The sequence below is a fragment of the Chlorocebus sabaeus genome, chromosome 5 (assembly GCF_047675955.1).
Source record: "Chlorocebus sabaeus isolate Y175 chromosome 5, mChlSab1.0.hap1, whole genome shotgun sequence".
In the NCBI taxonomy this organism is placed as follows: Eukaryota; Metazoa; Chordata; class Mammalia; order Primates; family Cercopithecidae; genus Chlorocebus; species Chlorocebus sabaeus.
Window position 1 is genome coordinate 81501966 of NC_132908.1, and position 27322 is coordinate 81529287.

The following is a 27322-nucleotide window of genomic DNA, read 5'->3' on the forward strand; positions in this document are numbered from 1 at the left end:
TGAACGTTAAGCGCATCATGAGAGCTTCTCCCCTGAGTAGTACTCAGTGGGAAAAGGTGGGCACATGTTAGAGAACATTCCTTGTCAGAAAACATTGAGGCAGTTCCAGAGCTGGGGTGGGTGGGGCACTCCCCACACAGGGAGGAGGCGGGAATCTGTCCACAAGAAGGCTGTTAGAGGCCTCCAGTCAAGAAGAATTACTCAGCCCCAATCTGCCACGGTGGGAGCATCCTGAGTCTCACTGTAGAAGCCGCCCACAGTCTGGCACACCTGTTTTCTGTTCATTTCACAAAAATAAGAGTCAGTGGGCTTTTTTTTCTGACTTGAAAAGGTGTTTATGCTCATTAATAATGATTCAGGAAAGCAATAACAACAAAAAAGTAGAAAGAAAAAAATGTGTCCCAAAATCTCATCAATACCACTAGCAATTTGATGTATTTCCTTCCAGTCTTTTTTTCTGTGCACAGATGAGGCTAATGCTGCTTATGTATTTTCTTTTCTTTTTTTGGGGGGGGGGGGTTGGAGTCTTGCTCTGTCACCCAAGCTGGAGAGCAGTGGCATGATCTCAGCTCACTGCAACCTCTGCCTCCTGGGTTCAAGTGATTCTCCCACCTTAGCCTCCCGAGTAGCTGGAACTACAGGCTCACACCACCACACCCAGTTCATATTTTGTATTTTTGGTAGAGATGGGGTTTCACCATGTTGGCCAGGCTGGTCTCAAACTCCTGACCTCAAGTGATCCACTTGCCTTGGTCTTCCAAAGTGCTGGGATTACAGGCATGAGCCACTGTGCCTCACCTGCTTATGTATTTTCACTTAGTATTTTCCAAGTATTCCTCACAGACTTCATGCTCAGTGACTGCGTGATACTCTGACATATGACCGTACATGAACGTGTTTAGCCATCACTTTGCTATCTGCTGGCTTATTTCCAGCTTTTCACCATTATAAACAGTTGGAACCAGGCACAGTGGCTCACGCCTGTAATCCCAGCACTTTGGGAGGCCAAGGCGGGTGCATCACTTGCGGCCAAGAGTTTGAGACCAGCCTGGCCAACTGGTGAAACCCCGTCTCTACTAAAAATACAAAAATTAGCTGGATATGATAGCACACCCCTATAGACCCAGCTACTCGGGAGGCTGAGGCACAAGAATCGCTTGAACCTGGGAGGTAGAGGCTGCAATGAGCCAAGATTGCGCCATTGCACTCTGGCCTGGGTGACAGAGCGAGACTCTGTCTCAAAAATAAAAAAGAATAAATAAATAAATAAACAGTTGAGATATGCTTGCAGGTCTGGCTTTCTGACTTTTGCTTGGAATATATATTTACAAGGGAAACTGAAGAGCTAATGGATATGAATGTTTTTAAGTCTTTCTTAAAGGTTTTCTTAAACTTCAGAGTGATTTATACTTCCATGAATAGCAGCACCATCACTGAGTTTTACCCTATTAAAACATCCTTGCAGGCCAGGCATGGTGGCTTGTGCCTGTAACCTCAACACTTTGGGAGGCCAAGGTGGGTGAATTGCTCAAGCCCAGGAGTTCAAAACCAGCCTGGGCAACATGGCAAAACCCCCAAAGTTAGCTGGGTGTTGTTGTGCATACCTGTAGTCCCAGCTACTTGGGAGACTGAGGTGGGAGGATCACCTGAGCCCAGGAAGTTGAGGCTACAGTGAGCTGTGATCGTTCCACTGCACTCCAGCCTGGGTGATGGAGTGAGACTCTATCTTGGGGTTTTTTTGTTTGTTTGTTTTTTGAGACTGAGTCTTGCTCTGTTGCCCAGGCTGGAGCGCAGTGGCACAATCTTGGCTCACTGCAACCTCTGCCTCCCGGGTTCAAGTGATTTTCCTGCCTCAGCCTCCCAAGTAGCTGGGACTACAGGCACCTGTCACTACACCCAGCTAATGTTTGTATTTTTAGAACAGACAGGGTTTTGCCATGTTGGCCAGGCTGCTCTCGAACTCCTGACCTCACGTGATCCGCCTGCCTTGGCCTCCCAAAGTGCTGGGATTACAGGCATGAGCCACCACGTCTGGCCTTGTTTGTTTTTAATGAAAAAAAAAAAAAAAAAGACTATGGTTGACCTTCTATTTCTGTGGATTCAACCAGCCTCCGATTCAACCAACCTCGGATTCAATCAACTGCAGATCAAAAATATATATTTTTAAAGTGTATGGTATTACAATACAATGATAAAAAACTGGTACAAATTTTAAAAACAATACAGTGTAACAACCGTCTACATAGCATTTACCTTGTGGTAGGTATTATAAGTAATCTAGAAATGCTTTAAAGCATACGGGAAAAGACCAAAGGTTATAGGCAAATACTAGGACACTTTACATAAGGGACTCAAGCATCTGCAGACTTTGGTATCCTAGGGAAGTTCTGGAACCAGTCCCCCATGGATACCCCTCAGTATCCATGTGGATATTGTGTATCCACAATACACAACTGTATTGTGCTTGTGTGAATATGAACTTCAGTCTGTGCCTGGGTAAACTCTGACTTGTCCAAAAACAATGGAATCTGCATAAATGAAGCTTTTCTATATTTAGCAATAGACCTATCGATGAAAAAAATGATAAACTCATTGTGAGATGTAATCAACGTGCTTATCTCTGAACATCATTTTGTTTCTTCCTTGTCAGGTACCAGTGCCCAGCAGGCTGCCTGAACCACAAGGCGAAGATCTTTGGAACTCTGTTCTATGAAAGCGTGAGTGTGGCCAGTCCTCCTCTCCATGGCTTGTGTGGGATCCCGTTGCATATGTTTAAAGCAGGTGGTTGGCTTTAGTAGGAAAAGATTTTCTTTCCACTCCTTAGTCAAACCTGGCATTTCTAGAACTGGGGCGGGTCTATATTTATGGGCTTACAAACTAGCAAAGCCACTTTCGGGGACCAATCCTCCTGAAGGCCAGTCTCCGTCTTAGACGGAGCATTCGCACAGCGAACTAAGCGGGGAGAAAAGGCTGTTTGTCACTGTTCTTAGTTTGTAAAGCAACTCGGATGAGTTTTTAAGGTAAGCAACCCCAGGAACAAATGTGTGGTTATGGACAGAGGTGAGAGGCAGGAGTAGGGTGAGTTTTGGCTTGTCCTTCAGGCTTTTAGTGAGTTGAGGACAAATGTTTGGGTATTTCTGGTGAAACTTGCTGACAGAGGCTGAGAATATGACTCTGGTCTTCCCTCCCCTTCCCGCTAGTCGTCCAGCATATGCCGCGCCGCCATCCACTACGGAGTCCTGGATGACAAGGGAGGCCTGGTGGACATTACCAGGAACGGGAAGGTCCCCTTCTTCGTGAAGTCCGAGAGACATGGCGTGCAGTCCCTCAGGTAACTACTTTGTGATCGGGGCTCTGTGAAATGGCTTTCCTGTTTATGATGGTGTTGTTGAAAGTTTGAAAAGGATCACACAGGCCGGGCATGGTGGCTCACACCTGCACTTTGGGAGGCCGAGGCAGGTGGATCACCTGAGGTCAGGAGTTCAAGACCAGCCTGACCAACATGGTGAAATTCCGTGTCTACTAAAAATACAAAATTTAGCCAGGAATGGTGGCATGCACCTGTAATCCCAGCTACTCTCAGGAGGCTGAGGCAGGAGAACCACTTGAGCCCGAGGCGGAGGTTGCAGTGAGCCAAGATAGTGTCACTGCACTCCAGCCTGGGCGACACAAACAAAAAAAACCAAACCCGCAGCTCTAACTCTAACGCAAATGTGGTTTTATAATTTGATCATGATATTAATATAATAACTAACTTCCTTTATAATGTTTAAATTTATCTTTTTAAAATTCGTTTATTTTGCAGCTGTGCTTAGATTAAATTTATCTTATATATTTGAAAACCATTATTCTTAGAAGGGGTCTATAGGCCTCACCAGGCTACCAGAGGAGTCCGTGATACAAAAAAAGTTAAGCTACCCTGCTCTAGAACGTTCTAAGAGCTCTCAGGCCGATAGGAAACAAGTAGAAAAGTGTCAAGTCAAGATTGCAGATAAGATAAGTATAGGAGCAAGTGTTCACTTGTAGAAGCGATTCTATTTGCATTTACCTAATGGCTTTTTTTTTTTTTTTTTCTCTTAACAGCAAATACAAACCTTCCAGCTCATTCATGGTGTCAAAAGTGAAAGGTAAGCTGGCCAGTCTCTTTTGCAACCATAATACCTGGGTTATCTCAGATTTTTGTGGAAATTTCACTTCCTTGAGTCACTGATAGAATGTTTATCCTGCCTGTGAACATTATGGTTCTCATCATTGTCAAGGCTTTTTCAAGATGTCATTTCTTTAACCAGCTTCTAAGAATATCTGGACTTGAAATTGGCCCGAGATCACTGAACCAGAAACACAGGGCTGAGGTTGCCAGCTGAATGTCACAGACGTACTGACGCCTGGGGCTAGAGTGGCTGAGACGTTTCACTGGGAGTGCCACTTTCTGTCCATTGGTAATGGCTACCTGGAGTGTAGTGTTAAGAAGGATTCTGAGGCCTCCATCTGGGCTCAGCGGAAAACAGAGCTTGATAGATTAGTAATGTCTGCCATGGACAAGAGAGGGAGGTAAAGGGAAGTGTGTGGCACTTACTTGCCGTCTCTGGCCCAGCTTTTTACATTGCTCAGTGTATATTCATTTGGAAGGTGAGATGCACGATGGGTGAGCACGCTCCAACCAGAAGTGAGGGGATGGGTCATAGCTGCCCACACGGCGCCCTTGACTAAAATGATCTCAGGCAAGCAGGGGTGTAGGAGCCATTCCAGCTTCCTCCCCGGAGCTCTGCCGGCAGACCATGCCATTGTTTTGGGACAGCAACTCTTATCATTTACCCTCCATGCAAAAGTTCTAGTTAGATATATTTATTAAAATATGTAGTACCTTTGTTTCTTATTGCAAAAAGAATGCCTGTTTATTCCAGATAATTTAAACATGGAGTGGAACATTTTTTTTTTGTAATGATGACCTAAATTCCAGCAGCCAGAGATAACCATGGTGAGCACTTTGGCAAATAGTTCAGTTTGTTTTCTCTATGTATTAGAAGTATGTACATTGGTAATATATACGTTGATGACTTTTAAAACTTGAAATGGGGCCGGGCATGGTGGCTTAAGCCTGTAATCCCAGCACTTTGGGAGGCCGAGACGGGCGGATCACGAAGTCAGGAGATCGAGACCATCCTGGCTAACCCGGTGAAACTCCGTCTCTACTAAAAAAATACAAAAAACTAGCCAGGCGAGGTGGTGGGCGCCTGTAGTCCCAGCTACTCGGGAGGCTGAGGCAGGAGAATGGCGTAAACCCGGGAGGCGGAGCTTGCAGTGAGCTGAGATCTGGCCACTGCACTCCAGCCCCGGAGACAGAGCGAGACTCCGTCTCAAAAAAAAAAAAAAAAAAAAACTTGAAATGGAGTTACATACAATTTGGTAACCTAATTTTTTTCTTAAGTAATTATGTGTCTGGCTGATGTAGTAGCTCATACCTGTAATCTAAGCACTTTGGGAGGCTGAGGTGGGAGGATTGCTTGAGCCCAGGAGTTTGAGACCAGCCCTGGCAACACAGTAAGACCCCGTCTCTACAAAAAATATGTAAAATTAGCTGGACAGGGTGGCACACACCTGTATCTCAGCTACTTCGGAGTCTGAGATGGGAGGGTTGCTTGAGCCTGGAAGCTCGAGGCTGCAGTGAGTCATGATCATGCCACTAGACTCCTCCTCCAGCCTGGGTGACAGAGCAAGACCCTGTCTCAAAATATATATATATGTGTGTGTGTGTGTGTGTGTGTGTGTGTGTGTGTAATATATTGCTGTGCCTTTAAATCAAGCTTGTCCAACCCATAGCCCATCGGCTGCATGTGGCCCTGGATGACTCTGAATATGGCCCAACACAAATTTGTAAACATGAGATTTATGCATGGACCTTTTTTTTTTGTAGCTCATCAGCTATCATTAGTGTTAGTGTATTTTATGTGTAGCCCGAGACAATTCTTTCTCCAATGTGGCCCAGGGAAGCCAAAAGACTGGACACCCTTGCTTTTTTATTTTTTTGAGACAGAGTCTTGCTCTGTCACCCAGGCTAGAGTGCAGTGGTGCGATCTCAGCTCACTCCAACCTGCTTCTCATGGGTTCAAGCAATTCTCCTGCCTCAGCCTCCTGAGTAGCTGGGATTACAGGTGCCTGCCACCATGCCTGGCTAATTTTTTTTTTTTTTAGTAGAGACAGGGTTTCGCCATGTTGGCCAGACTGGTCTTGAACTCCTGACCTCGGGTGATCCACTCGCCTCAGCCTCCCAAAGTGCTAGGATTACAGGTGGGAGTGAGCCAAGATCGTGCCATTGTGCTACAGCCTGGGCAAAAAGAGCAAAATTCTGTCTCAAAGAAAAAAAGAAAAAGTTTACCTAGCCCTGGACTAAATAAAGACAAGCTGTCAGGCCGGGCGCGGTGGCTCACGCCTGTAATCCCAGCACTTTGGGAAGCCGAGGCGGGCGGATCACAAGGTCAGGAGATCGAGACCATGGTGAAACCCCGTCTCTACTAAAAATAGAAAAAATTAGCCGGGCGCAGTGGCGGGCGCCTGTAGTCCCAGCTACTCGGGAGGCTGAGGCAGGAGAATGGCGTGAACCCGGGAGGCGGAGCTTGCAGTGAGCCGAGATTGCGCCACTGCACTCCAGCCTGGGCGACAGAGCGAGACTCCGTCTCAAAAAAAAAACAAAAAAAAACAAAAAAAACAAAAAAAAAACTAGCCGGGAGAGGTGGCGGGCGCCTGTAGTCCCAGCTACTCGGGAGGCTGAGGCAGGAAAACGGCGTAAACCCAGGAGGCGGAGCTTACAGTGAGCTGAGATCCGGCCACTGCACTCCAGCCTGGGCGACAGAGTGAGACTCCGTCTCAAAAAAAAAAAAAAAAAAAAAAAAAAAGACATGCTGTCAAAGATCACAGGTGGCCAGTATTAGAACTGTTTCCTTACCTCTGTTGTTTAAACACAACAAATGACCTTGAAAAAAAAAAAAAAACCCTCGCCCCTCAGCAGGGATGAATGTGCCTTGACTAACAGCAGGAGGTGGGTGGCATGTCAGCAAGAGCTCTAGAGCAGGCACCGGAAACCTGGGCTCCCACTTCAGTCCTGGGAGGCCTCTAGGGGCACTCCCAGCTCTCCGGGCTTCCATTTCCTCATCTGCATACTTAGAGTAACACCTGCTATGAGGAGCAAAGGTGGTCAAGTCAGGAAAAGCTTCCAAATAAGACAGTCACCATTCCAATGAAAAGCACCATCAGCCCCACAGAGAAACCACTGGGGGTGACAACACCCTCAACCCGCAGACACACGCAGGCTGTGGGTTTGGTCTCATCTCTTGAGTGCCCCTTGGTGGGGTACGAGGAGCCTGCTGGGTCCTAGTCCCAGGTCTGTTCAAGGGCCCAGGGAATCCATAGGCCCTGGTAGTCTAGTGGCCCATTTCACAGCCCCGTAGCCTGAGGCCCAGGCATGCTGGGACCTGACCCTTTCCCCCTTGCTTCTCTTCACAGTGCAGGATTTGGACTGCTACACCACCGTTGCTCAGCTGTGCCCTTTTGAAAAGCCAGCGACTCACTGCCCAAGGTAAGGCGGGCCTGATCTGTCATCTTTTCTATGCATGATGTTAGATGTACTGATCTGTCATCTTTTCTATGCATGATGTTAGATGTAGCTTTTTAGGTTGGTTGAGGTGGCTTATGCCTATAATCCCAGCACTTTGGGAGGCTGAGGCAGGTGGATCACTTGAGGCTAGGAGTTGGTGACTAGCCTGGCCAACATGGTGAAACCCCATTTCTACTAAATTAAAAAAAATTAGTCAGCCATGGTGGTGGGTTCCTGTAATCCCACCTACTCGGGAAGCTAAGGCAGGAGAATTGCTTGAACCTGGGAGGCGGAGGTTGCAATGAGCTGAGATCACATCATTGTCCTCCAGCCTGGGTGACAAGAGTGAAACTCTGTCCTAAAATAAATAAAATAAAAATTAAAAATCGGCTTTATTGAGGTACATGATACCATCCACCCATTAGAAGTACACCATGTGGGCAGGGCGCGGTGACTCAAGCCTGTAATCCCAGCACTTTGGGAGGCCGAGACGGGTGGATCACAAGGTCAGGAGATCGAGACCATCCCGGCTAACACGGTGAAACCTCGTCTCTACTAAAAAATACAAAAAAAACCTAGCCGGGAGAGGTGGCAGGCGCCTGTAGTCCCAGCTACTTGGGAGGCTGAGGCAGGAGAATGGCGTAAACCCAGGAGGCGGAGCTTGCAGTGAGCTGAGATTCGGCCACTGCACTCCAGCCTGGGCGACAGAGCGAGACTCCGTCTTAAAAAAAAAAAAAAAAAAGTAGTACACGATATGTTTTGGCCAAGGCATACAGGGTCACAACCACCACCCATCAAAGCGTAGGACACTATCACCACCCCATGTCATTACTGCCTTGGTGGTCAGTCCCTCTCCCTCCACCTCCCAGCCACACCTCTGCCACCAGGGAGCTTCTCTCTGTTGCTCTGATTTTGCTTTTTCAGCAAAATTATGGCACCGTGGTGGGGTGTGGTCCTGGGTGTCCTGGGTGTCTGTGGCTTCTTTCAGTCTGTGTCATGTGTTGGAGACTCAGCCGTGTTGTGGAGTGTGTTTGTGTATTCTTTCAAATCCTTATGCAGCATTCCATTCTGTGGATACGTGACAACGGGTTCGTCCCGGGAATCAGTTCTACAGGCAGCTAACCCCAAATGACTGATCCGTGGAGGATGATGCCTCCCAGCCCAAAATAAAGGGTGTCCTGGCAACACCTGTCACTGAAGTTCCTAGTAGATCCTCTTGGGAAGGGAACACAGGAAACATCCTCTCATTTGAATGGGCTGAGGCGCCTTCTCAGATGGAAAAGGCCACAGGATGTCTCCACTTTGTAGATGTTCCCCAGGGTTCAGATCATATAATACATCTGTAATGCTAAGCTGCCCTTCAAACAGAGCACACTTTCTGACTTAGCTCCATTGTAAAATTAGAAATAGAATGAGAGTCCCAGGACCCTGGGTTGAAATGCTCTGAGGATGAAGACATCTGCCCTGGAGGCTGGGTGGTGTGGCCTTCATGAGCCCTTATACTGGGCTGGAGACCTGTGGATTCTCCAAGGGACAATACGCAGTGACCCCAGGGTCTGAGCAGGGAAAGGCCTGGAGGGCAATGGTTGGGAGGGGCCCAGACTCCTTTCCCTCGGCCACCACCCCACTTCAGCCTTTCTCTGGGCCTCCGCTGCCTCCGCACCACCATCTTGATCCCTCTTGAATGTTCGAGTGGGGATAACAGCCTTTTAGTAGATTTTCCCTGAATATTAGAAAGAAGCAGAAGGAAAGAATTTCAGAAAATACAAACAGAAAAACTTGACAGAGTACAGTATCCAAAATGTTAATTTCTGACCTGCCATTCCAAAAGAAGAAGTAGGAGAGAATGCAGAATGTTCTTAGAGTCTCTCCAATTCTTTTTCAATTCTTTTTTTTTTTCTTGGTTTTTGAGACCAAGTTTTGCTCTTGTTGCCCAGGCTGGAGTGCAGTGGCACGATCTTGGCTCACTGCAACCTCTGCCTCCCAGGTTCAAGCCATTCTTCTGCCTCAGCCTCCCTAGTAGCTGGGTTACAGGCCTACACCACCACGCCTGGCTAATTTTGTATTTTTAGTAGAGATGGAGTTTCCCCGTGTTGGCCAGGCTGGTCTCGAACTCCTGACCTCAGGTGATCCGCCTGCCTCGGCCTTCCAAAGTGCTGGCGTTACAGTTGTGAGCCACCACGCCTGGCCTTTTTTTTTTTTTTTTTTTTAATCCACACACACACCGTTTCTCTCTACCCACTCATTTCCCTTCCTCCCCGCCCCTAAGAACTGTTTCAACTTCTCAGTCCCTTTGCCAGGCCTTCCTTCCCATAATCCTGCCCATCTGGGGCCCTATGGCTTCCAGCTGCCATTTTGGTTTCTTGATCCCTGGGCTCCAGCCCACGGTGGACTGTTCCGGATAAACAAAGAAGGTCTTTTTTTAAGTAAAGCCCATGCTCTTTCCCAGCTTGAGTTTGTCAAACCACCCAGGAGTCACTCATTTCCTCACCCCCTGGAGCATCTGTGGGGACTGACACAGAGTGATCTAACCCCTTCCACCACAGGTTATCAGTGCCCCGTCCTTGGAATATTCTGTGACTCACTGAGGTGAGGGCCCTCCACCCTTTCCTCCTCCACACAGGGAAGCGGCGTTAGAAAAAGTCTCTCGATGCTAATCTCTGTAATGTACCCACAGTATGAACTGGTCAACACCCAAGAATGGGAGGGGCGGCCTCGCAATTCCACACTCTTCTCCCTTAGATGTTTCTTCCCTTTACCTTTTTGTTTATGCATGTCTTTTGTGGATGTGTGTTTGTTTTTATCTACACTATTTAAGAGAAGCAAAGATATTAATCTTTACCTCTGCTGAGGTGGGGGGAAGTATTGTTTTTTTTCTTAATGAGGAAAACTGTATGGCGGTTTCCTTTCATCTAAGAGCTTAAATCTTGGAATTCAAATAAAGAGAGCCAGCTTAAGACGTTTGGTTTTCTGTGCTCAGACCCATCACATAAATGCCTCCTGTTTTCCAGAGTCCGTTGTCCGGCGCACTGCAAAGACGAGCCTTCCTACTGGGCTCCGGTGTTTGGAACCAACATCTACGCAGATGTGAGTAGAATGCATTTGCAACAACTGCCTCTCAAAGCCTGTTAAGACCTCAACATGCACGCTCCAAAATCTGGATACTTGAGACTTTATTCCAGTGCCTCTTAGCTTAATTAATTAATTAATTAATTTAGAGACGGAGTCTCACTCTGTTGCCCAGGCTGGAGTGCAGTGGAGTAATCTTGGCTCACTGTAACCTCTGCCTCCTGGGTTCAAATGATTCCCATACCTCAGCCTCCCAAGTAACTGGGGTTACACAGTGCACCACCACGCCTGGCTAATTTTTGTATTTTTAGTAGAAACAGGGTTTCACCATGTTGGCCAGGCTGGTTTTGAACTCCCGACCTCAGACGATCCGCCCACCTCTGCTTCCCAAAGCACTGGGATTCCAGGCGTGAGTTACCGCACCCAGCCAACCCCTTAGCTAAGTTTCCATCACTCATTTCTGCAAACATTGCCCCCATTTCCCCATTTCTAGAGATAGTAGTGCTTCCACCTACCTGTCCTCATGAATGTAGATGCAGGAGTGCCTGGCCTTACTCAAATGTTTTCATAGTTTGAAGGCTCTCATGCTTCAGATAGTTCATTTTTCCAGCTATTTAGTCATCTTCCCAGCTCTCTGGATGCATTTATAGAAACTGGTCCACGCACTGTATTTCTTCTCGGTTATGCATACACCTAGCTAAAAGCACAAAGAAGATAATACAGACTACCCTAATTTACTACTTGTTAATAGCACTCTTGTTATACGAATCTCTTCCTCTATTTTTTCCCTCCGAATTTTAACCAAGGAGCTTTAGCCTGGTTTTTCTTAGGTGAATCCTGCAGAACATAGTCTGTTCCATCTGGTTGTCCAGGGTTTGGGGACATGGTGACACAGACGATGTGATTGTGGTCCCAGTTCTGCTGCCAGCAGGCTGTGTGACCTTGCCAAGCTGTTTCCTTGTGGTTGAATGGCCCAGAACTGGGATTATCAAATCCAGGGAATCTTCTAGATCTAAAATTCCATGATTAAGGCAGCATCATTCATCCGTAGCTAATGTTTTTTATTTTTTTATTTTCTGAATAGAGGCAGGGTCTCACTATGTTGCCCCCAGGCTGATCTTGAACTCCTGGGCTCGAGCGATCCTCCCTCCTTGGCCTCCCAAAGTGCTGGGATTATAGGGGTGAGCCACTGCACCCAGCCTGCAGATAGTACTTTACTCAGCTGCTTGTCATCATCCCCTCCTTTACAGCTCTCCCCCGCCTCCCCACCACCATCTTTGCCTCTGTCCGCATTAATTTGTTCCAGATTCCTGTAAATATGAGGTCACTGGGCTCTGTAAGGTCAGAGCAGGCTTCATGACTAAGCGTTTTCCCCCTATCTTTTTTCTTTCCTCTTTAAATGGGTCTTTTTTCCTTCTTGAAAGTGATTCAGCTAAAATTGAGTTATGAGAGTTAGAATTTTTATGAAGGAGTAAAATAATATATATCGATTATTACACCAAATGTTTGAACCAAATTCTACCATTAAGAGACAGAGTCTGAGGTTTTCAAATAATATAAAAATAAAGGCCGGGCGCGGTGGCTCAAGCCTGTAATCCCAGCACTTTGGGAGGCCGAGACAGGCGGATCACGAGGTCAGGAGATCGAGACCATCCTAGCTAACACAGTGAAACCCCGTCTCTACTAAAAAAAAATACAAAAAATTAGCCGGGCGAGGTGGCGGCGCCTGTAGTCCCAGCTACACGGGAGGCTGAGGCAGGAGAATGGCGTGAACCCGGGAGGCGGAGCTTGCAGTGAGCCGAGATCCGGCCACTGCACTCCCGCCCGGGCGACACAGCGAGACTCCATCTCAAAAAAAAAAATAAATAAATAAAGAGCTGGGCAAAGCTATCCCAGTCAAATACAAACAAACACATGAAAAGCAAGAGTGCCAATATTCCTCTCTGAAAAAGTGGAATTTAAAGTTAAATGTACTGAATGAGATAAAGTAATGTTACACAATGGCACAAAAGATACAGTTTACTGGAAAAGGAATAAAAATTATACACACCAAACAATATAGCAGCTAAACCTATAAAGCAAAAAAAAAAAAAAAAAAAAAAAAAAAGAAATGCAAGAACTTAATGGATGTTTGCAACAATAGAAGGCTATTTTTTTTTTTTTTTTTTTTTTTTTTTTTTTTGAGACAGTTTTGTCCCTGTCGCCCAGGCTGGAGTGCAATGGCACAATCTCGGCTCACTGCAACCTCCCAGGTTCAAGCGAGTCTCCTGCCTCAGCCTCCCGAGTAGCTGGGATTACAGGCGCCTGCCACCACACCCAGCTAATTTTTGTATTTTTAGTAGAGATGGGGTTTCACCATGTTGGCCAGGCTGGTCTCGAACTCCTGACCTCAGGTGATCCATCCGCCTTGGCCTCCCAAAGCACTGGGATGACCTACATGAGCCACTGCGCCCGGCCAGAAGGCTACCTTTTATTCAACACATACTATGTTTTAGGTCCTTTAAAAACACCATTTCTAGGTATCTTTATCCTTATCCCTGTCGGAAGAAAACAAGGCTTATCGTAACCTGTCCAAATCCACGCAGTAAGCACGTGGCAAAGATGACAAACAGATGGAGATGTGTCCGGCTTTCAACTCTGCTCCTTCCCTGGTCTGTCTTGCCTTGCTTAATGTTACCTGCATTCATAGTTACACCGATATGAACAGGCATGAGGGTGAGGAGCTACGTGCAGTCTTCACGAACAAGCGTCACTAGGATTTTGAGCTTTGGGGACCACAGTGCTCATGACAGGGCTTGACACCATCATTGTTTGTTGGAGGAATAAATCAATGAAGATAGTACAGTAGTCAGTACTTACACAGCTCTTAAAAAAGGAAGAAAGAATGAAGCAGGGAAGAGGGAAGGAGACAAGGAGGGAAGGAAGAAAGCCTCCTCCGTGTGAGAGGTTCTTTTCTGGCCTTAGTTTCTAGGTCACTGTATTCTGGGAAATGATGATGGCTTTTGGAAAATGTCTGTTTAGCTATGGGATTGATTTTGGGAGAGTTGCCTCCAGACCTTCAAAGGGCCTGTTCCTGCCTGTGGCTCCCGCCTGTTCACCAGGACTGCATTTCCTGGCAGACCCCTCGCTGTGTGGCGAGCTGCAGACAGAAGCATCGGGGTGTGGCCCAGGGAGCCGAGCCACGGTGGTGACATTTGCCAGTTGTGGGAAGCCGGGCAACCTTTCCCCTCCTCTGAACCTCAGTCTTCTGTCCTCCCCGTCCTCCTTGGTGCTTGGATACGTTCTCACACTTGTGCACGTATCAGAATCCACCCCCGCACCTCCCTGAGGGCTGGAGCAGATTTCCAGGCCTCGCCCTGGAATCATTTAGGATCAGTGGGGCTGGGTGAAGCCAGAGAATCTGCATTTCCAGCAAGTTCCCAGGTGACCCTGCTGGTCTGGAACTGCATGTTGAGGACCACTGGGCTGGCGAGGACAAGCCCTTGGGAGTTTTCTGTTCTGGCAGTGGTGACTATGGCAATCATGGCGGTGGCATTTGTCTTGACTGACACCTACTAAGCATGTGCTGTGTGCCATCCTGCGTTAAGCCTGGGGTCTTATTTAATCTTTTTTTTTTTTTTTTTGAGACAGAGTCTCACTCTCTGTCACCCAGGCTGGAGGGCAGTGGCGTGACCTTGGCTCACTGCAACCTCCGCCTCCCGGGTTCAAGCAATTCTCCTGCCCCAGCCTCCCAAGTAGCTGGGATTACAGGCATGCACCACCACACCAAGCTAATCTTTGTATTTTTAGTAGAGACAGGGTTTCTCCATGTTGGCCAGGCTGGTCTCGAACTCCTGACCTCAAGTGATCTGCCTGCCTCTGCCTCCCAAAGTGCTGGGCTTACTGGTGTGAGCCACCGCGCTCAGCCCTTCTTTAATCTTCCCAGGAGCCCTCTTCTTCCTCACTGTCATCACCCTATGTCGGACAGTGGACAGATTGCCGCCGGCTCCACAGCTCCACACGGCAGTCCCGCCTCTGATCTTTATCAGCTGAGTGATTTGGGGCAAGGCGTGAGCCCCCGGCCCCTCAGTCTGCCTGTCTGTTGAAAGGGAATGATAATGATAAACCTACCTGGTAGAGTTGTTGGGATCACTGTGTCAACGTACGTGAAATGCTTAGAACAAAGACGCGTAAAGATGTGACCTGATCTGCTTTATGTGGAGAAAGGAGGGGCTCTGGGGTTCACACAGGTCACCCCAGGTCACACAGCCAGCAAGCGCTGGATGCAGGATTGGTTACCAACCTCATGGATATCAATTGTTAATAAATACTCAGGTATTCCTGTTGCAACAGGCCCTGAGAAAAGGAATTGGACGCCTTGTCCCGTTTACTGAAGCCTGCTGAGAGGAGAGGTGTGGGAGGAAGGAAGGCAGAAAGGAAAGGTGTTTGCGTGGGAGATGTGCCTGTTGATAACAGGGCCTGTGGCGTGAGAAAGATCCCGCCATGGGTGTGAGCTTTTCATACTGATGCCCTGCGGCTTGATGTTATCACAGAAAACTTCGTGTCACTTTTGTGTGCAGAAATCCTCCAGGGACTGAGTCAAAGCACGGCCTCTGGGGCTGCCGACCAGAACCTCTTGGCAGGTCTCAGCCAGGAGGGTGCCCCTCCCCCGCCAGGGCTTTTAGAGGTTGAGCTTTCGACACCGAAGGGATGGGTCCCTCCTGGCGTTCCACTGGGAAACAGCCCGGCCTCGCTCCTGGTGCTGCAGCCGTTGGCAGTGTGAGCAATGCTCAGAGAGACAGAGAGCCTGGAGGCCTTATTTCATCCTGTTGTTGTTGTTGGAAATGCAAATTCTCTGGCTCCACTCAACCACTGATCCTGAATGCTGACACCCGGGCCTAGAAATCTGCTCCAGCCCTCCGGGAGGAGCGGGGGTGGATTCTGAAACCCGCACAAGTGTGAGAACTTATCCCAGCACCAAGGCCTCCGCCTGCTGTAAAGAACAATGAGCCTGATTGTATTCACTTACCAAACTTGCCCCTTTTGAGAGGAATTCTAAAATGGTCACTTCATCTTCAAGTCTCCTCACTTCTCTTTGAGTTGGATGCAAAGTTATTGCTCCTTAGTCCTTAGCCGGCACAGAGCTCTCTGAGAATTAAGAAGTTGTGGATCTTTCCTCTGAAGAGGGAAAATGCGTCCCGGTTCAGGCAGGGGGGCTGGCTACCCCGGTTTGCCGAGGGCTGAGGGGTTTCCCGTGCCCTGTGCTAACACCAGCCCCAGCCGGTTCACAGCTTTCTGCCGGCAACTCCAGGGCCTCCTAGATACCCAGGACCCCACTTTGGGCTAAGGAAACCTGCCCTCATCCAGTTAGTTTATTTATTGAAGAAGATGAAGACATGTTAGCACAGGGTTTTTAGAAAGTGGCCTTCAGTTACTCAGTAAACGAATCCTGGAAAGCAGGAAATCCACTTTTCAGGTCTTTGATATGAATGTGTGTGTTGGCTCCACTTTTCTCTTTTGTTTTTTGTTTTTCTGAATAGGCCTTTGACTGTTAATGTGGGAATGCTGGATCCACTCTTTTTTTTTTTTTTTTTTTTTGAGATGGGGTCTCGAGCTCTGTCGCACAGGCTGGAGTGCAGTGGTGCCATCGCAGCCCACTGCAGCCTCAACCCCCTGGGCCCAAGCGTTCCTCCCACCTCAGTCACCCATGTCGCTGGAACTACAGGCATGTGCCACGACGCCTGACTAATTTTTTAAATTTTTTTGTAGAGACCAGGTCTCGCTATGTTGTCCAGGCTCGTCTTGATCCATGCCCGGCTAATTTTTGTATTTTTAAAAGAGACAGGCCGGGCGCGGTGGCTCAGGCCTGTAATCCCAGCACTTTGGGAGGCCAAGATGGGCGGATCACGAGATCGAGACCATCCTGGCTAACACGGTGAAACCCCGTCTCTACTAAAAAGTACAAAAAACTAGCTGGGCGTGGTGGTGGCGCCTGTAGTCCTAGCTACTCGGGAGGCTGAGGCAGGAGAAAACCCAGGAGGCGGAGCTTGCAGTGAGCTGAGATCTGGCCACTGCACTCCAGCCTGGGCGACAGAGCGAGACTCCGTCTCAAAAAATAATAATAAAATAAAAATAAATAAAAGAGACAGGGTTTTGCCATGTTGGCCAGGCTGGTTTCGAACTCCTGACCTCAGGTGATCTGCCTGCCTGGGCCTCCCAAAGTCCTGGGATTACAGGTGTGAGCCACCGCACCCGGCCAAACTGGTATTTTCAAAGAGTCCACCTCTGTTCATTCCCTCATGCCTGGAACCTGCTAGATTGTGTTGTTTGTCACATTCAAAGGGCAGCTCAGGGTGCATTTTCCAGACAAACTGTCCTTTTACAGTGGATCCTGAGACACAGGCTCTCTTTGGCCTTAGCAATGCTTCCAGGGCCCCCGAATGGGCCGAGGACAGTGGTAAGGACAGGGGACAAAGGAGCTACGAGACTGTGCCAGGGACGGTGGTGGTCTGGCCTCTCTCGAGGGGTCACTGATTATTTCTAGAAAGGCTCCCCAAGCTTGGGTTTAGCTCCCCACTCCCTTCTCTGTTGTAGTTAAAAAAAAAATACAACATAAGCCGAGCAATGGCTCACACCTGTAATCCTGGCATTTTGAGAGGCCAAGGTGGGAGGATCGTTTGAGGCCAGGAGTTTGAGACCAGCCTGAGCAACATGGTGAAACCCTATCTCTAAAGAAAATGGAAAAATTAGTCAGGCGTGGTGGTGCGTGCCTGCAGTCCCAGCTACATAGGAAGCTGAGGTGGGAGGATCACTTGAGCCCGGGAGGTCAAAGCTCTGCTGAGCCCAGATGGTATCACTGCACTCCAGCCTGGGTGACAAAGTGAGACCCTGCCTCCCCCACAAAAAAAATATGTAACATAAAACTTAACCATTTTTAAGTGCACAGCTTAGTTGTATTAAGCATATTCACGTTGTAATGGGTTAGACCTCTGGAACTGTTTCGTCTTGCAAATCTGGAACTCTGCACCCACTGAACTGCAGTTTCCTACTTCCCCTCCGCCAGCCCCTGTACTTTCTGTCTCCATGAATTTGACTTCTTTGGATGCCTCCTATAAATGAAATCATCCCAGCTTCATCTTCTCCACCATGTCTTGCTCTTTTCTTGAAGGAGGTGCCAGCTTGGTGAACCAGTGGCTGGGACTTCATCATCTTCTCCCCAGTGACCCCTGGGGCTCGGGTACTGTGCAGAGGGGAGGGTTTCAGAGGTGACAGAGCCCAGCCCTGCCCTCCGGCTGAGTGACCCACTGCTGGATGTTAAGCTTTCAGGCTCAAACCTGCTGGTGGTGGCTTCTGTCTGCACACTACACACGCGGGGAGGACAGAACACGGGAGCCTGCACTGTTCACCTCCCCACCCTTGACGCACAGAGTGCCTGGGGGCTCAGTCCCCTGACAGCCACGGCCGTGACGTCACTCAGTTGTGAATGGAGGCAAGACTGGAGTCTGTCTTCCTGCTCTGTAGACAATGGGTCCGGCTTTTCATCTTTCCTTAAATTAGCAAGTTGCTGTGGGGGACTGATCAGGCGAGTCCATGAGCCTGGGTGAGCCTGTTGTCCAGACATCCATGGTGCCATTCTCCTGGAGATTCTATTTCCTATAAATTTGAAGTCAGGCCGGGCACGGCGACTCACGCCTGTAATCCCATTACTTTGGGAGGCCGAGGTGGGTGGATCACCTGAGGTCAGGAGTTCGAGACCAGCCTGACCAACATGGAGAAACCCTGTCTCTACTAAAAACACAATAGCCGGGCATGGTGGGGCAGGCCTGTAATCCCAGCTACTTAAGAGACTGAGGCAGGCCGGGCGCGGTGGCTCGCACCTGTAATCCCAGCACTTTGGGAGGCCGAGACGGGCGGATCACGAGGTCAGGAGATCAAGACCATCCCAACATGGGCTAGCATGGTGAAACCCCATCTCCACTAAAAAATACAAAAAACTAGCCGGGCGAGGTGGCGGGCGCCCGTAGTCCCAGCTACTCGGGAGGCTGAGGCAGGAGAATGGCATAAACCCGGGAGGTGGAGCTTGCAGTGAGCTGAGATCCGGCCACTGCACTCCAGCCTGGGCGACAGAGCAAGACTCCGTCTCAAAAAAAAAAAGAGACTGAGGCAGAAGAATCACTTGAACCCAGGAGGCAGAGGCTGCAGTAAGCTGAGATTGCACCATTGTACTCCAGCCTGGGCAGTAAGAGTGAAACTCCATCTCAAAAAATAGATAGATAGATAGATAGATAGATAGATAGACAGACAGACAGACAGACAGACAGATAGATAGATAGATAGATAGACAGACAGACAGACAGATACACAGATAGACAGACAGACAGATAGATAGATAGACAGACAGACAGACAGACAGACAGACAGACAGACAGATAGATAGATAGATAGATAGACAGACAGACAGACAGATAGACAGATGGATAAATTTGAAGTCATCAAACTTAAGGGACTTCATAAATCAGATCACTAGATCTATCCACAGTGGGGACAGTTTTGTGGACAGTGGTTAGAAGCTGTTCAGTTCCTATTACTGTTAGAATAAATCATCACAGACATGGTGGCTTAAAGAAACCCAGGTTTATTATCTTTACAGTTCTGGAGGCCAGAAGTCCAATGTGGGTATCACCAGGGTAAAATCAAGGTGGCAACAGAGCTGGTTCCTTCTAGAGGCTTCAAAGGAAAATCAGTTTTCTTGCCTTTTCCGGTTTCTAGAGGCCACCTGTATTCCTTGGCTCATGGCCTCTTATTCCATCTTCAAAACCAGCAATGGGGCCGGGTGCAGTGGCTCATGCCTGTCATCCCAGCACTTTGAGAGGCCAAGGCAGGAGGATTGCTTGAACCTAGGAGTTCAGGACCAACGTGAGCAACACAGCGAGACCTTGTCCCTACAAATAACTTTTACAAGTTAGCCAGGTGTTGTGGTATACAACTGTAGTCCCAGCTACTTTCGAGGCTGAGGTGGGAGGATCCCTTGAGCCTGGAAGGTTTTATCACCCAGAAATTGAACTCCTTGATGATGTCAGAAAACAGCACATCCTGCCTCTGCATGGTACCCAGCTGTTCCCTTAGTACCTAGAATAGTCCAGAACCCACCCCGTGTCCAGTCTACATGGCATGAATGGCCCCTGCCTACACCTCCTGCCACATTCTGCCTGACTCACTGTATTCCAACCGCCCTGTCCGTCTGTCTATTTCTTGGACGTGATGAGTTCACATCCACCCCAGGGCGTTTGCACGAGCCTTTCCCTCTGCCTGGGATACTCTGTGCAGAGACATTCCCACGGCTGTGACTGTTTCCTTTTTGTCATTCAGCCTTCCCTGAGCAGTTCCCCCTGATGAAACTACTCTCAGGCAGGCCCCCTCCACCCAGGCATTTAGCTGGTTTTGTTTTCTTCATAACAGACGCTACCTCATTTGTATATTTATTTATTTGCTCACTTGACTCCATGAAGGCAAGGTCTTTATCTTGTTCCCTGCTGAATTCCCCCAGTTCCTCATACAGTGCCTGGCATATAATAGGTGCTTAGAAAACACTTGTTGAACAAATGAATGAATGCATAATGTCCAGTCTCTCTGGAGAGACCACCGAGGAATCAAGGTAGTGATGATTATTTCCCAGGGGTTGATGTGGTCGACACCCCACCAGCCGGGGCGCCCGGCAGTGAATGGTTGAGCCCCAGCTGGCTTGACCCGTGAACTGGAACCCCCATCCCTGACCACAGTCCCTCCTGTGCTTCCAGACCTCGAGCATCTGCAAGACAGCCGTGCACGCGGGAGTCATCAGCAACGAGAGCGGGGGTGATGTGGATGTGATGCCCGTGGATAAAAAGAAGACCTACGTGGGCTCACTCAGGAACGGAGTTCAGTCTGAAAGGTAGGGTGGTGTTCTCCAACCTTTGACACCCAAGCCCGGTTGCTAATGGTCCCTCCGGGGGCCTGGGAAGAGGCTCAGAGTCATTACCCTTTAAAATAAAACTCCAGTAGACTTGCATGAATTCTTACCAGGCACTCCCAGGTAAGAGCCTTCTTTGCTTTTCTCTTTCTTTTGTTTTTCAAAATAGGGAATGCTTTTCCCTACTATCACATTTAGGATTAAGAAAAAAAAAAAAAGAACGTTTTTTCCTATTATCAATGAACGTTTATATAGAAAATTCAGAATCTGTAGGAACATCAGATAAGCCCGAAGATAAACAATCATCCGTAACTCATCAGCGGGGAGAATTACTGTTAGATTTCTTGGCGTGCGTCCTTGCGGTTATTTTTCTTTGTGTGTGTGTGCATTTTTTTTTCCCACAAAAAATGGGATCAAATGATAGTTACATACTAGTCATATAAAGCTACATTGTAATATAGTTACATAGAGTTAAATAAGATCAGGGAGCCTGGAGTCCTACAGACTTGGGCCCTGTTTCTTACCAGCTTTGTGGCCCCGAGCAAGCCACCTGATTTCCTTGAGCCTCAGTTTTCTCATCTGTGAAATAGGGATAATAATAGACCCTGCCCCACAGGGCTGTTGGGAGGTGAACGGAGATGGTGCCTACCTAGTGCCTGGCAGTAAGAAGCACTCTGCAAATGAGGGTGATGTTGATTACTCCGTATTCCCACTCGAGACCATACCTTTATGGAAATCTACAACCATAAGTCATTGGTAGTGACTGCGAATGACTGTAGCATGCTTCTCTTCATAGCTGGTGTAAGTCCTTTCCATCGGGGGGGCAGATCCTCCCCTAGTAAGTAGCCTTCTCCAGGAATCTCTGCACACACTGTGATTGTTTCCTTAAATCCCTAGAAGTGGGCTGAGTGTGCTGACTCAAGCCTGTAATCCCAGCACTGTGGGAGGCAGAGGTGGGTGGATCACCTGAGGTCAGGTGAGGCAGGAGAATCGCTTGAACTCGGGAGGTGGAGGCTGTAGTGAGCCAGGATTGCGCCACTACACTCCAGCCTGGGCAACAAGAGCAAAAGTCTGTCTCAAAAAAAAAGAAAAAACAAAAAAAAAGAAGTCCCTAGAAGTGAAATTCCTAAGTGGGGCATTTCCCGAGTGTCCTTCAGAAAAGGCACTCAGCCTCCCGAGTAACTGGGATCACAGGCATGCGCCACCACACCCCACTAATTTTTGTATTTTTACTAGAGATGGGGTTTCGCCATGTTAGCCAGGCTGGTCTCAAACTCCTGACCTCAGGTGATGCGCCTGGCTTGGCCTCCCAAAGTGCTGGGATTACAGGCATGAGCCACCGCACTCAGCTGCCGTGATTATCTCTTTAAAGATCTCCAAATACAGTCACATTCTGAGGTGCACTTGAGCGTTAGGACTTTTAGGACTTTAACATCGGATTTTGAGGGACCACAGGTGAGCTCATAACGGGGCAATGTTGAAGATTTCATATTCGAGGGCCGCTCTTTAGAGAAGGAATAAAATCAAGACTGTAAGGTGCCCTGGGACCTTGGTCACTCAAGCGTCCCTGCCTTCTGGAACACGGCCCCTGCTTCCACCGCCAGCCTCCTGGGCACTTTGAGCAGCGGGCTCACCCTGTGAAGACGCCGCAGTGTCACTTGTACCCAGATCGTGCCCATTCTTCCCGGGACCCCTGCCCGGTGACTGTGCCGTCGGCAGCCCCGAAGAGCCCGAGTAGACAGCTTCCACGTTTTCTCCTTCAGCACGCGCAGCCTTTGTTTGGGAAAAGCTTAATGAAGGGAAATTCCACTGATTTAATGGGAGGGAAATGAAGCAGCTGATTAGGAGGAATTTCCTGGCTGGGCTGGAAAGAAATCCCAGGGCATCAATTTACTGAGCTCTTTGTACCCTCTTTAAGAGAAAACAGTCTCCCTGAGCAGCGCAGCCAGCTGGGATGTGTTCCCTGTCGGGCTGATTCATGAGAACATCACGGCAATGCCCTGTGGGCTGGGGACAGGGGCCTCATTGTGGGGCCCCATTGGTAGGTGCCTGGGGAGGGCAGGGACGGAGAGAAGGCCCCCGAAGCAGCTTCCCCACCCCCGCCGCTGTCACCCAGGGTTTGGGGGGCTGCCCATCTTTCTCTCTTCCTGTGACACCCACCCAGATCGCCACTGTCGCTGTCTTTGTAGGTGTCTTCCAGGCATCCCTCCCAAGCACAGATGTCACTGGTGCCTTCTGCACTCTAGAAAGATTTTAGTGATTTTCTGCAGCGTTTCCAGAGTTAAGACTTTGCTTCTCTTCCTTCTCGGACTCTCTGCTCCTAGGTCCTGTGGACTGGCGTCTGTGATAATGCTTGGTTTCAGCTTTTCTGTGCCTCAGTTTCCTCACTTATAAAGGGGGGAATAATATTACCTGCCCCCTGGGGTGGTGGCAGGGCAGGAGGTCTCCAGGTGGGGTCCCCAGGCTGACAGCGTCCATATCAACCCAGAGCTTGTTGGAAAAGCACATCCTCCCGCCCCACCCAGCCCCGCTGAATCAGAATCTCTGTGAGGGGCCCAGCAGCCTGTGTCTGAGCAGGCCCTCCGGGGCGTTGTGAGTGTGACAGCCGCTGTTCTAAGAGTGACCCGAACCTGGCAAACCTGAAATGAGTCAGTCAGCACTCACGCCCCACCCTTGCTCCAGCCTGGCTTGAGGGAGAGTGCAGAGCCTGTTAGATGTGGAAATAACAGCTCCATGGTTTCTGTTTCTTAGGGTTTCTGGACACATAGAGGGATTTTCAGTCATCCAACCCTTGAGATTCTCAGCCCTGAGTTGTCCAATACAGTAGCCACCAGTGGTGGGTGCTCACTGAGACCTGAAACGGGCTTATCCTGAGCCCATTTGGAGATGTGCATAAGTGTGAAACACACACCACATCTTCAAGATTTTATACCCATGACTCTGATATTGTTTTGCTACTAAGAGTCATTCAGCGAGGAGTGGTGGCTCACACCTGGAATCCCAGCGCTTTGGGAGGCCAAGACAGGCGGATCATCTAAGTTCAGGAGTTCAAGACCAGCCTGACCAATATTGTGAAACCCCGTCTTTACTAAAAATACAAAAATTAGCCAGGCATGGTAGTGCACGCCTGTGATCTCAGCTACTCGAGAGGCTGAAGCAGGAGAATCGCTTGAAACCAGGAGTTGGAGGTTGCAGTGAGCACAGATCACGCCACTGCACTCCAGCCTGAGTGACAGAGCAAGACTCCATCTCAAAAAACAACAACAGCAACAAAAAAGAGTCATTCATTTACTGAGTATTCATCGCACACCTGTGCTGGGACCCAGGGCACAGGTGATCAAGTCCACAGAACTCGTGTCTCAGAAGGGGAGTGAGCACTGGAGCCCCCCCAGGCTGGTGGCCAGGACAGTATGTGGCACCCACTGCGCTGAGGACGCTGCTCACCCACGCCCCAGTGGGGTCACCTCGGGCAGGCAGTCTCCCCGAGCCTTGGCGGCTGCTCTATCTAATGGGTCACCATGAGAATTATGTGAGAAAGTGTGTGCGAAACCCTCGGCTAGTGGCTCAGAGGAAGCATGACGTAAAACCCAGGGGCACCTGTTGCCACAAACTCAAAAGATGCCATGGTTCGTTTCTCATAGGGTCAGGTGGCTCGATCCTAAGAAATGGCCTACATGACTCATCTCTCAGGATAAGGTGTCTGGGATCTTCCAGGAATTCATTCTTTCATCCTGGCTTCCTTCCTTCCAACGCTCACTCCTTGCAAGTATCATACACTTAGTGAGTGCAGATAATGTCCCAGGTACCCAGGATCCCACAGGGAGCACAACAGTGGACCTCTGCCACCGTAGCATTTGCCATCTAGTGAGAAGACACAGTGCAGAAACAACAATGCCAGCGGCAGGGCCCAGGGGGTCACTATTGTGGAGGGACAGTTCAGGGAGGCATCAAGAGGGCCAGTCTTACTGTCCAGAGGGGACTGCTTGGTGACATGGCTCTTGAGAGAGCCCTGCAGAGACACCTGGGCATGGCCATGCCCTGTCCTTTCCTTATTTAGATGGGACCTCGCCACTGTCTCTGCACAAAGCACGGGGCTGGGAAATTTCCCAGGAGCCTGTTCCCAATAGGGGCTGTGGAAACCCCGCCTGGAGCCAGAGGATGGCTCTGTCCCTGATGGCTGCTGAGCCCTAGAGGGGTCACAGGCAGTCCCAAGGGAGATGCAGATGTTGTATATACTGTGACCAGTTCACAGCAAACTGTATTTTAAATGTAGGGAATCCTTCAATCACACAAACCACCAAAACCCCCAGACAGAATTCTTAGCACACGGGGCCAAAGTCAGTTCTGCTTCTCCGTGGTTTTGATTGAGAAATGATCCTCTTCTAGAAGAGGACTTCCTGGACGTTTCGAAAGGCAGCCATGCAGAAATGAGGCAACATAAGAGACTAGCACCTGCTCTCTCACCCCCACCTGCCAGGGTGGCAAAGGAAAGAAAAGACATCAGGAAGAGCTTTCAATACTGGGACGAAAGTGTCTGAATATTCTTGGGGAAATGCCGGACATCTGGATGGATGTCAGTTCAGAAATTTTTCTTAGACCAGAACCATTTTTAATACAGATGTTGCAAGAGATGGGAAATATATCAACAATGATGGTGAGCATTCTTGCTCACGTGATGTTTTGAAATTTCACCTTTATACAAAGGTATATATGGGTGGACATCCATCTGAATTGCAAATTCATTCACTTAACACTTACAGGCAGCCCCTGGGCTAGGGACTGGGGACACAGCCGGGAACAGAAGAGAAAAAAATCCCTGTCCTCAGAGGGATGTGGTCTGCTGTAGCAAGTGCAGTAGAGATATAATGTGAGCATGCATGGAATTCTAAAGTTTCTAGAAGTCAAAGGAAGAAGTAATGGAAGGGAAATTTTAGGATGCATTTTACTTATCCCAATGTATCCATATTACTTCAATATGTAATCAATAGAAAATTATTATTAGAAATAAGAAATGTACATTCTGTTTTGGATACAAGATCTTGGAGATCTGGTGTGTGTTTCACACTTATGCACATCTCCATTCGGACAAGCCCGTTTTGGGTCTCAGTGAGCACCCACGACTGGTGGCTACTGTGTTAGACAACTCAGCACCGAGAATCTCAAGGGTCGGGTGACTGAAGATCTCACTAAGTGTCCAGAAATCCTGAGAAACAGAAACTACTGAGCTATCATTTCCAGATCTAAGGAGCACTGCACTCTCCCCCAAGCCAGGCTGTACCAAGGCTGGGACATGAGGTTCTCTCTGCTCTGCAGAGGAGCTGCTGATAGCAGACAGGCGGGTTCCATTCCCTCCACCCATACCCCGAACTTCCACTGGCTCTGCACACATTAGCACATCTAATTCCCCAACAGCTCTGCAAGGTAGGAAATGTCATTATCCCTTTTTTATCATTAAAGAAAGGGAAGCACAGAGAGGTTAAGCAACTTGCCCAAGGTCACCCAGCCTACCAGGGGCAGAGCTGGAACTCAAACCTAGGCCACCTGTACCAGAATCCAGGCTTTTAAGCAGCACTCCTGACTTCCTCAGCCTGGACAGGCCACTGAACTTGGGGCACAGACCCTTCCCAAGAAGGGGCCAGGGAGAATCTTGTATGCCAAGATAAACTTGTTCCTATCTTTACAATAGAAGAAATATATACTTATTATTTAAATAATACATCCAGAGAGCAAAAAGTGAGAGTCCCAACAGGTGCCCTGCTAACCACAGTTAACTACTGATTTTTACCTTTTCTTGACCTGTTTTCCCCCCGTGCACATAAAACACACATAGAAATCAAAATAGAGATTGTATTTTACGTGCTAGTCTGAAACTTTTTCCCCCAAGGATAATGATATATTTCATCAAATAAGATGAAGAAGTTTGACAGTTCCCTAGGGTGTGGGCTTTGTGAAGACAGTTCCCTCACCACATGTGCATACCCGGCCTGCGCTCCCCACATTCCCACTTTGAAGGGAGGGTGAGGTTTAAGCCTAGCAGGGGCAATGGTATTTGTAGCTCCCGGCTACTGAGCACCAGCTGGATGCTTGCCTCTGGCCCAGGTACCTTCTTGGAGAGGCTCATGGACTTTTTACAGTGTCCCTAAGGAGTGGGCACTTCGATGAACCCAGTTTACAGATGTGGAAACTGAGGCTCAGAGAAAAGGGTTAACCAGCCCAAAGTCCTAAAGATGAGCGCTAAACCTGTATCTGTCTAACTTTTAAATATTCCTGAGGGATCAATAGAGGGGTGAGACTCTGGGAGAACAGGATTGGAATCCTTTTTTCTTTTTTTTTTTTTGATGGAGTCTCCCTCTGTCGCTGAGGCTGGGGTGCAGTGGCGCGATCTCAGCTCACTGCAACCTCTGCCTCCTGGGTTCAAGTGATTCTTCTGCCTCAGCCTCCCAAGTAGCTGGAATTACAGGCACCTGCCACCACACCTGGCTAATTTTTTTTTTTTTTTTTGATATGTTTAGTAGAGATGAGGTTTCACCATGTTAGCCAGGCTGGTCTCGAATTCCTGACCTCAAGTGATCCGCCCACCTCAGGCTCCCAAAGTGCTGGGATTACAGGTGTGAGCCACCGTGCCCAGCCAGGATTGGAATCCTTTAAAAAAAAATTATATATAGAGAGAGACACACACATAGATAACATACACAGACACACACACACACACACACACAGAGACACGTACACAT

At 48.6% G+C, this 27322-nt stretch overlaps 1 protein-coding gene across 2 annotated transcripts in view; it reads left to right on the top strand.

The window, feature by feature from the left end:
- The window catches only part of CRISPLD2 (cysteine rich secretory protein LCCL domain containing 2), an 89569-nt gene that overhangs the window by 49012 nt on the left and 13235 nt on the right, over positions 1-27322 (top strand). For both annotated transcript variants that reach the window (XM_007994241.3, XM_007994242.3), the window contains exons 9-14: positions 2651-2717; positions 3201-3331; positions 4084-4127; positions 7501-7573; positions 10603-10678; positions 20437-20570. In XM_007994241.3, coding sequence (XP_007992432.2) covers positions 2651-2717; positions 3201-3331; positions 4084-4127; positions 7501-7573; positions 10603-10678; positions 20437-20570 — 525 coding nt within the window. The remainder of the gene's footprint in view (positions 1-2650; positions 2718-3200; positions 3332-4083; positions 4128-7500; positions 7574-10602; positions 10679-20436; positions 20571-27322) is intronic.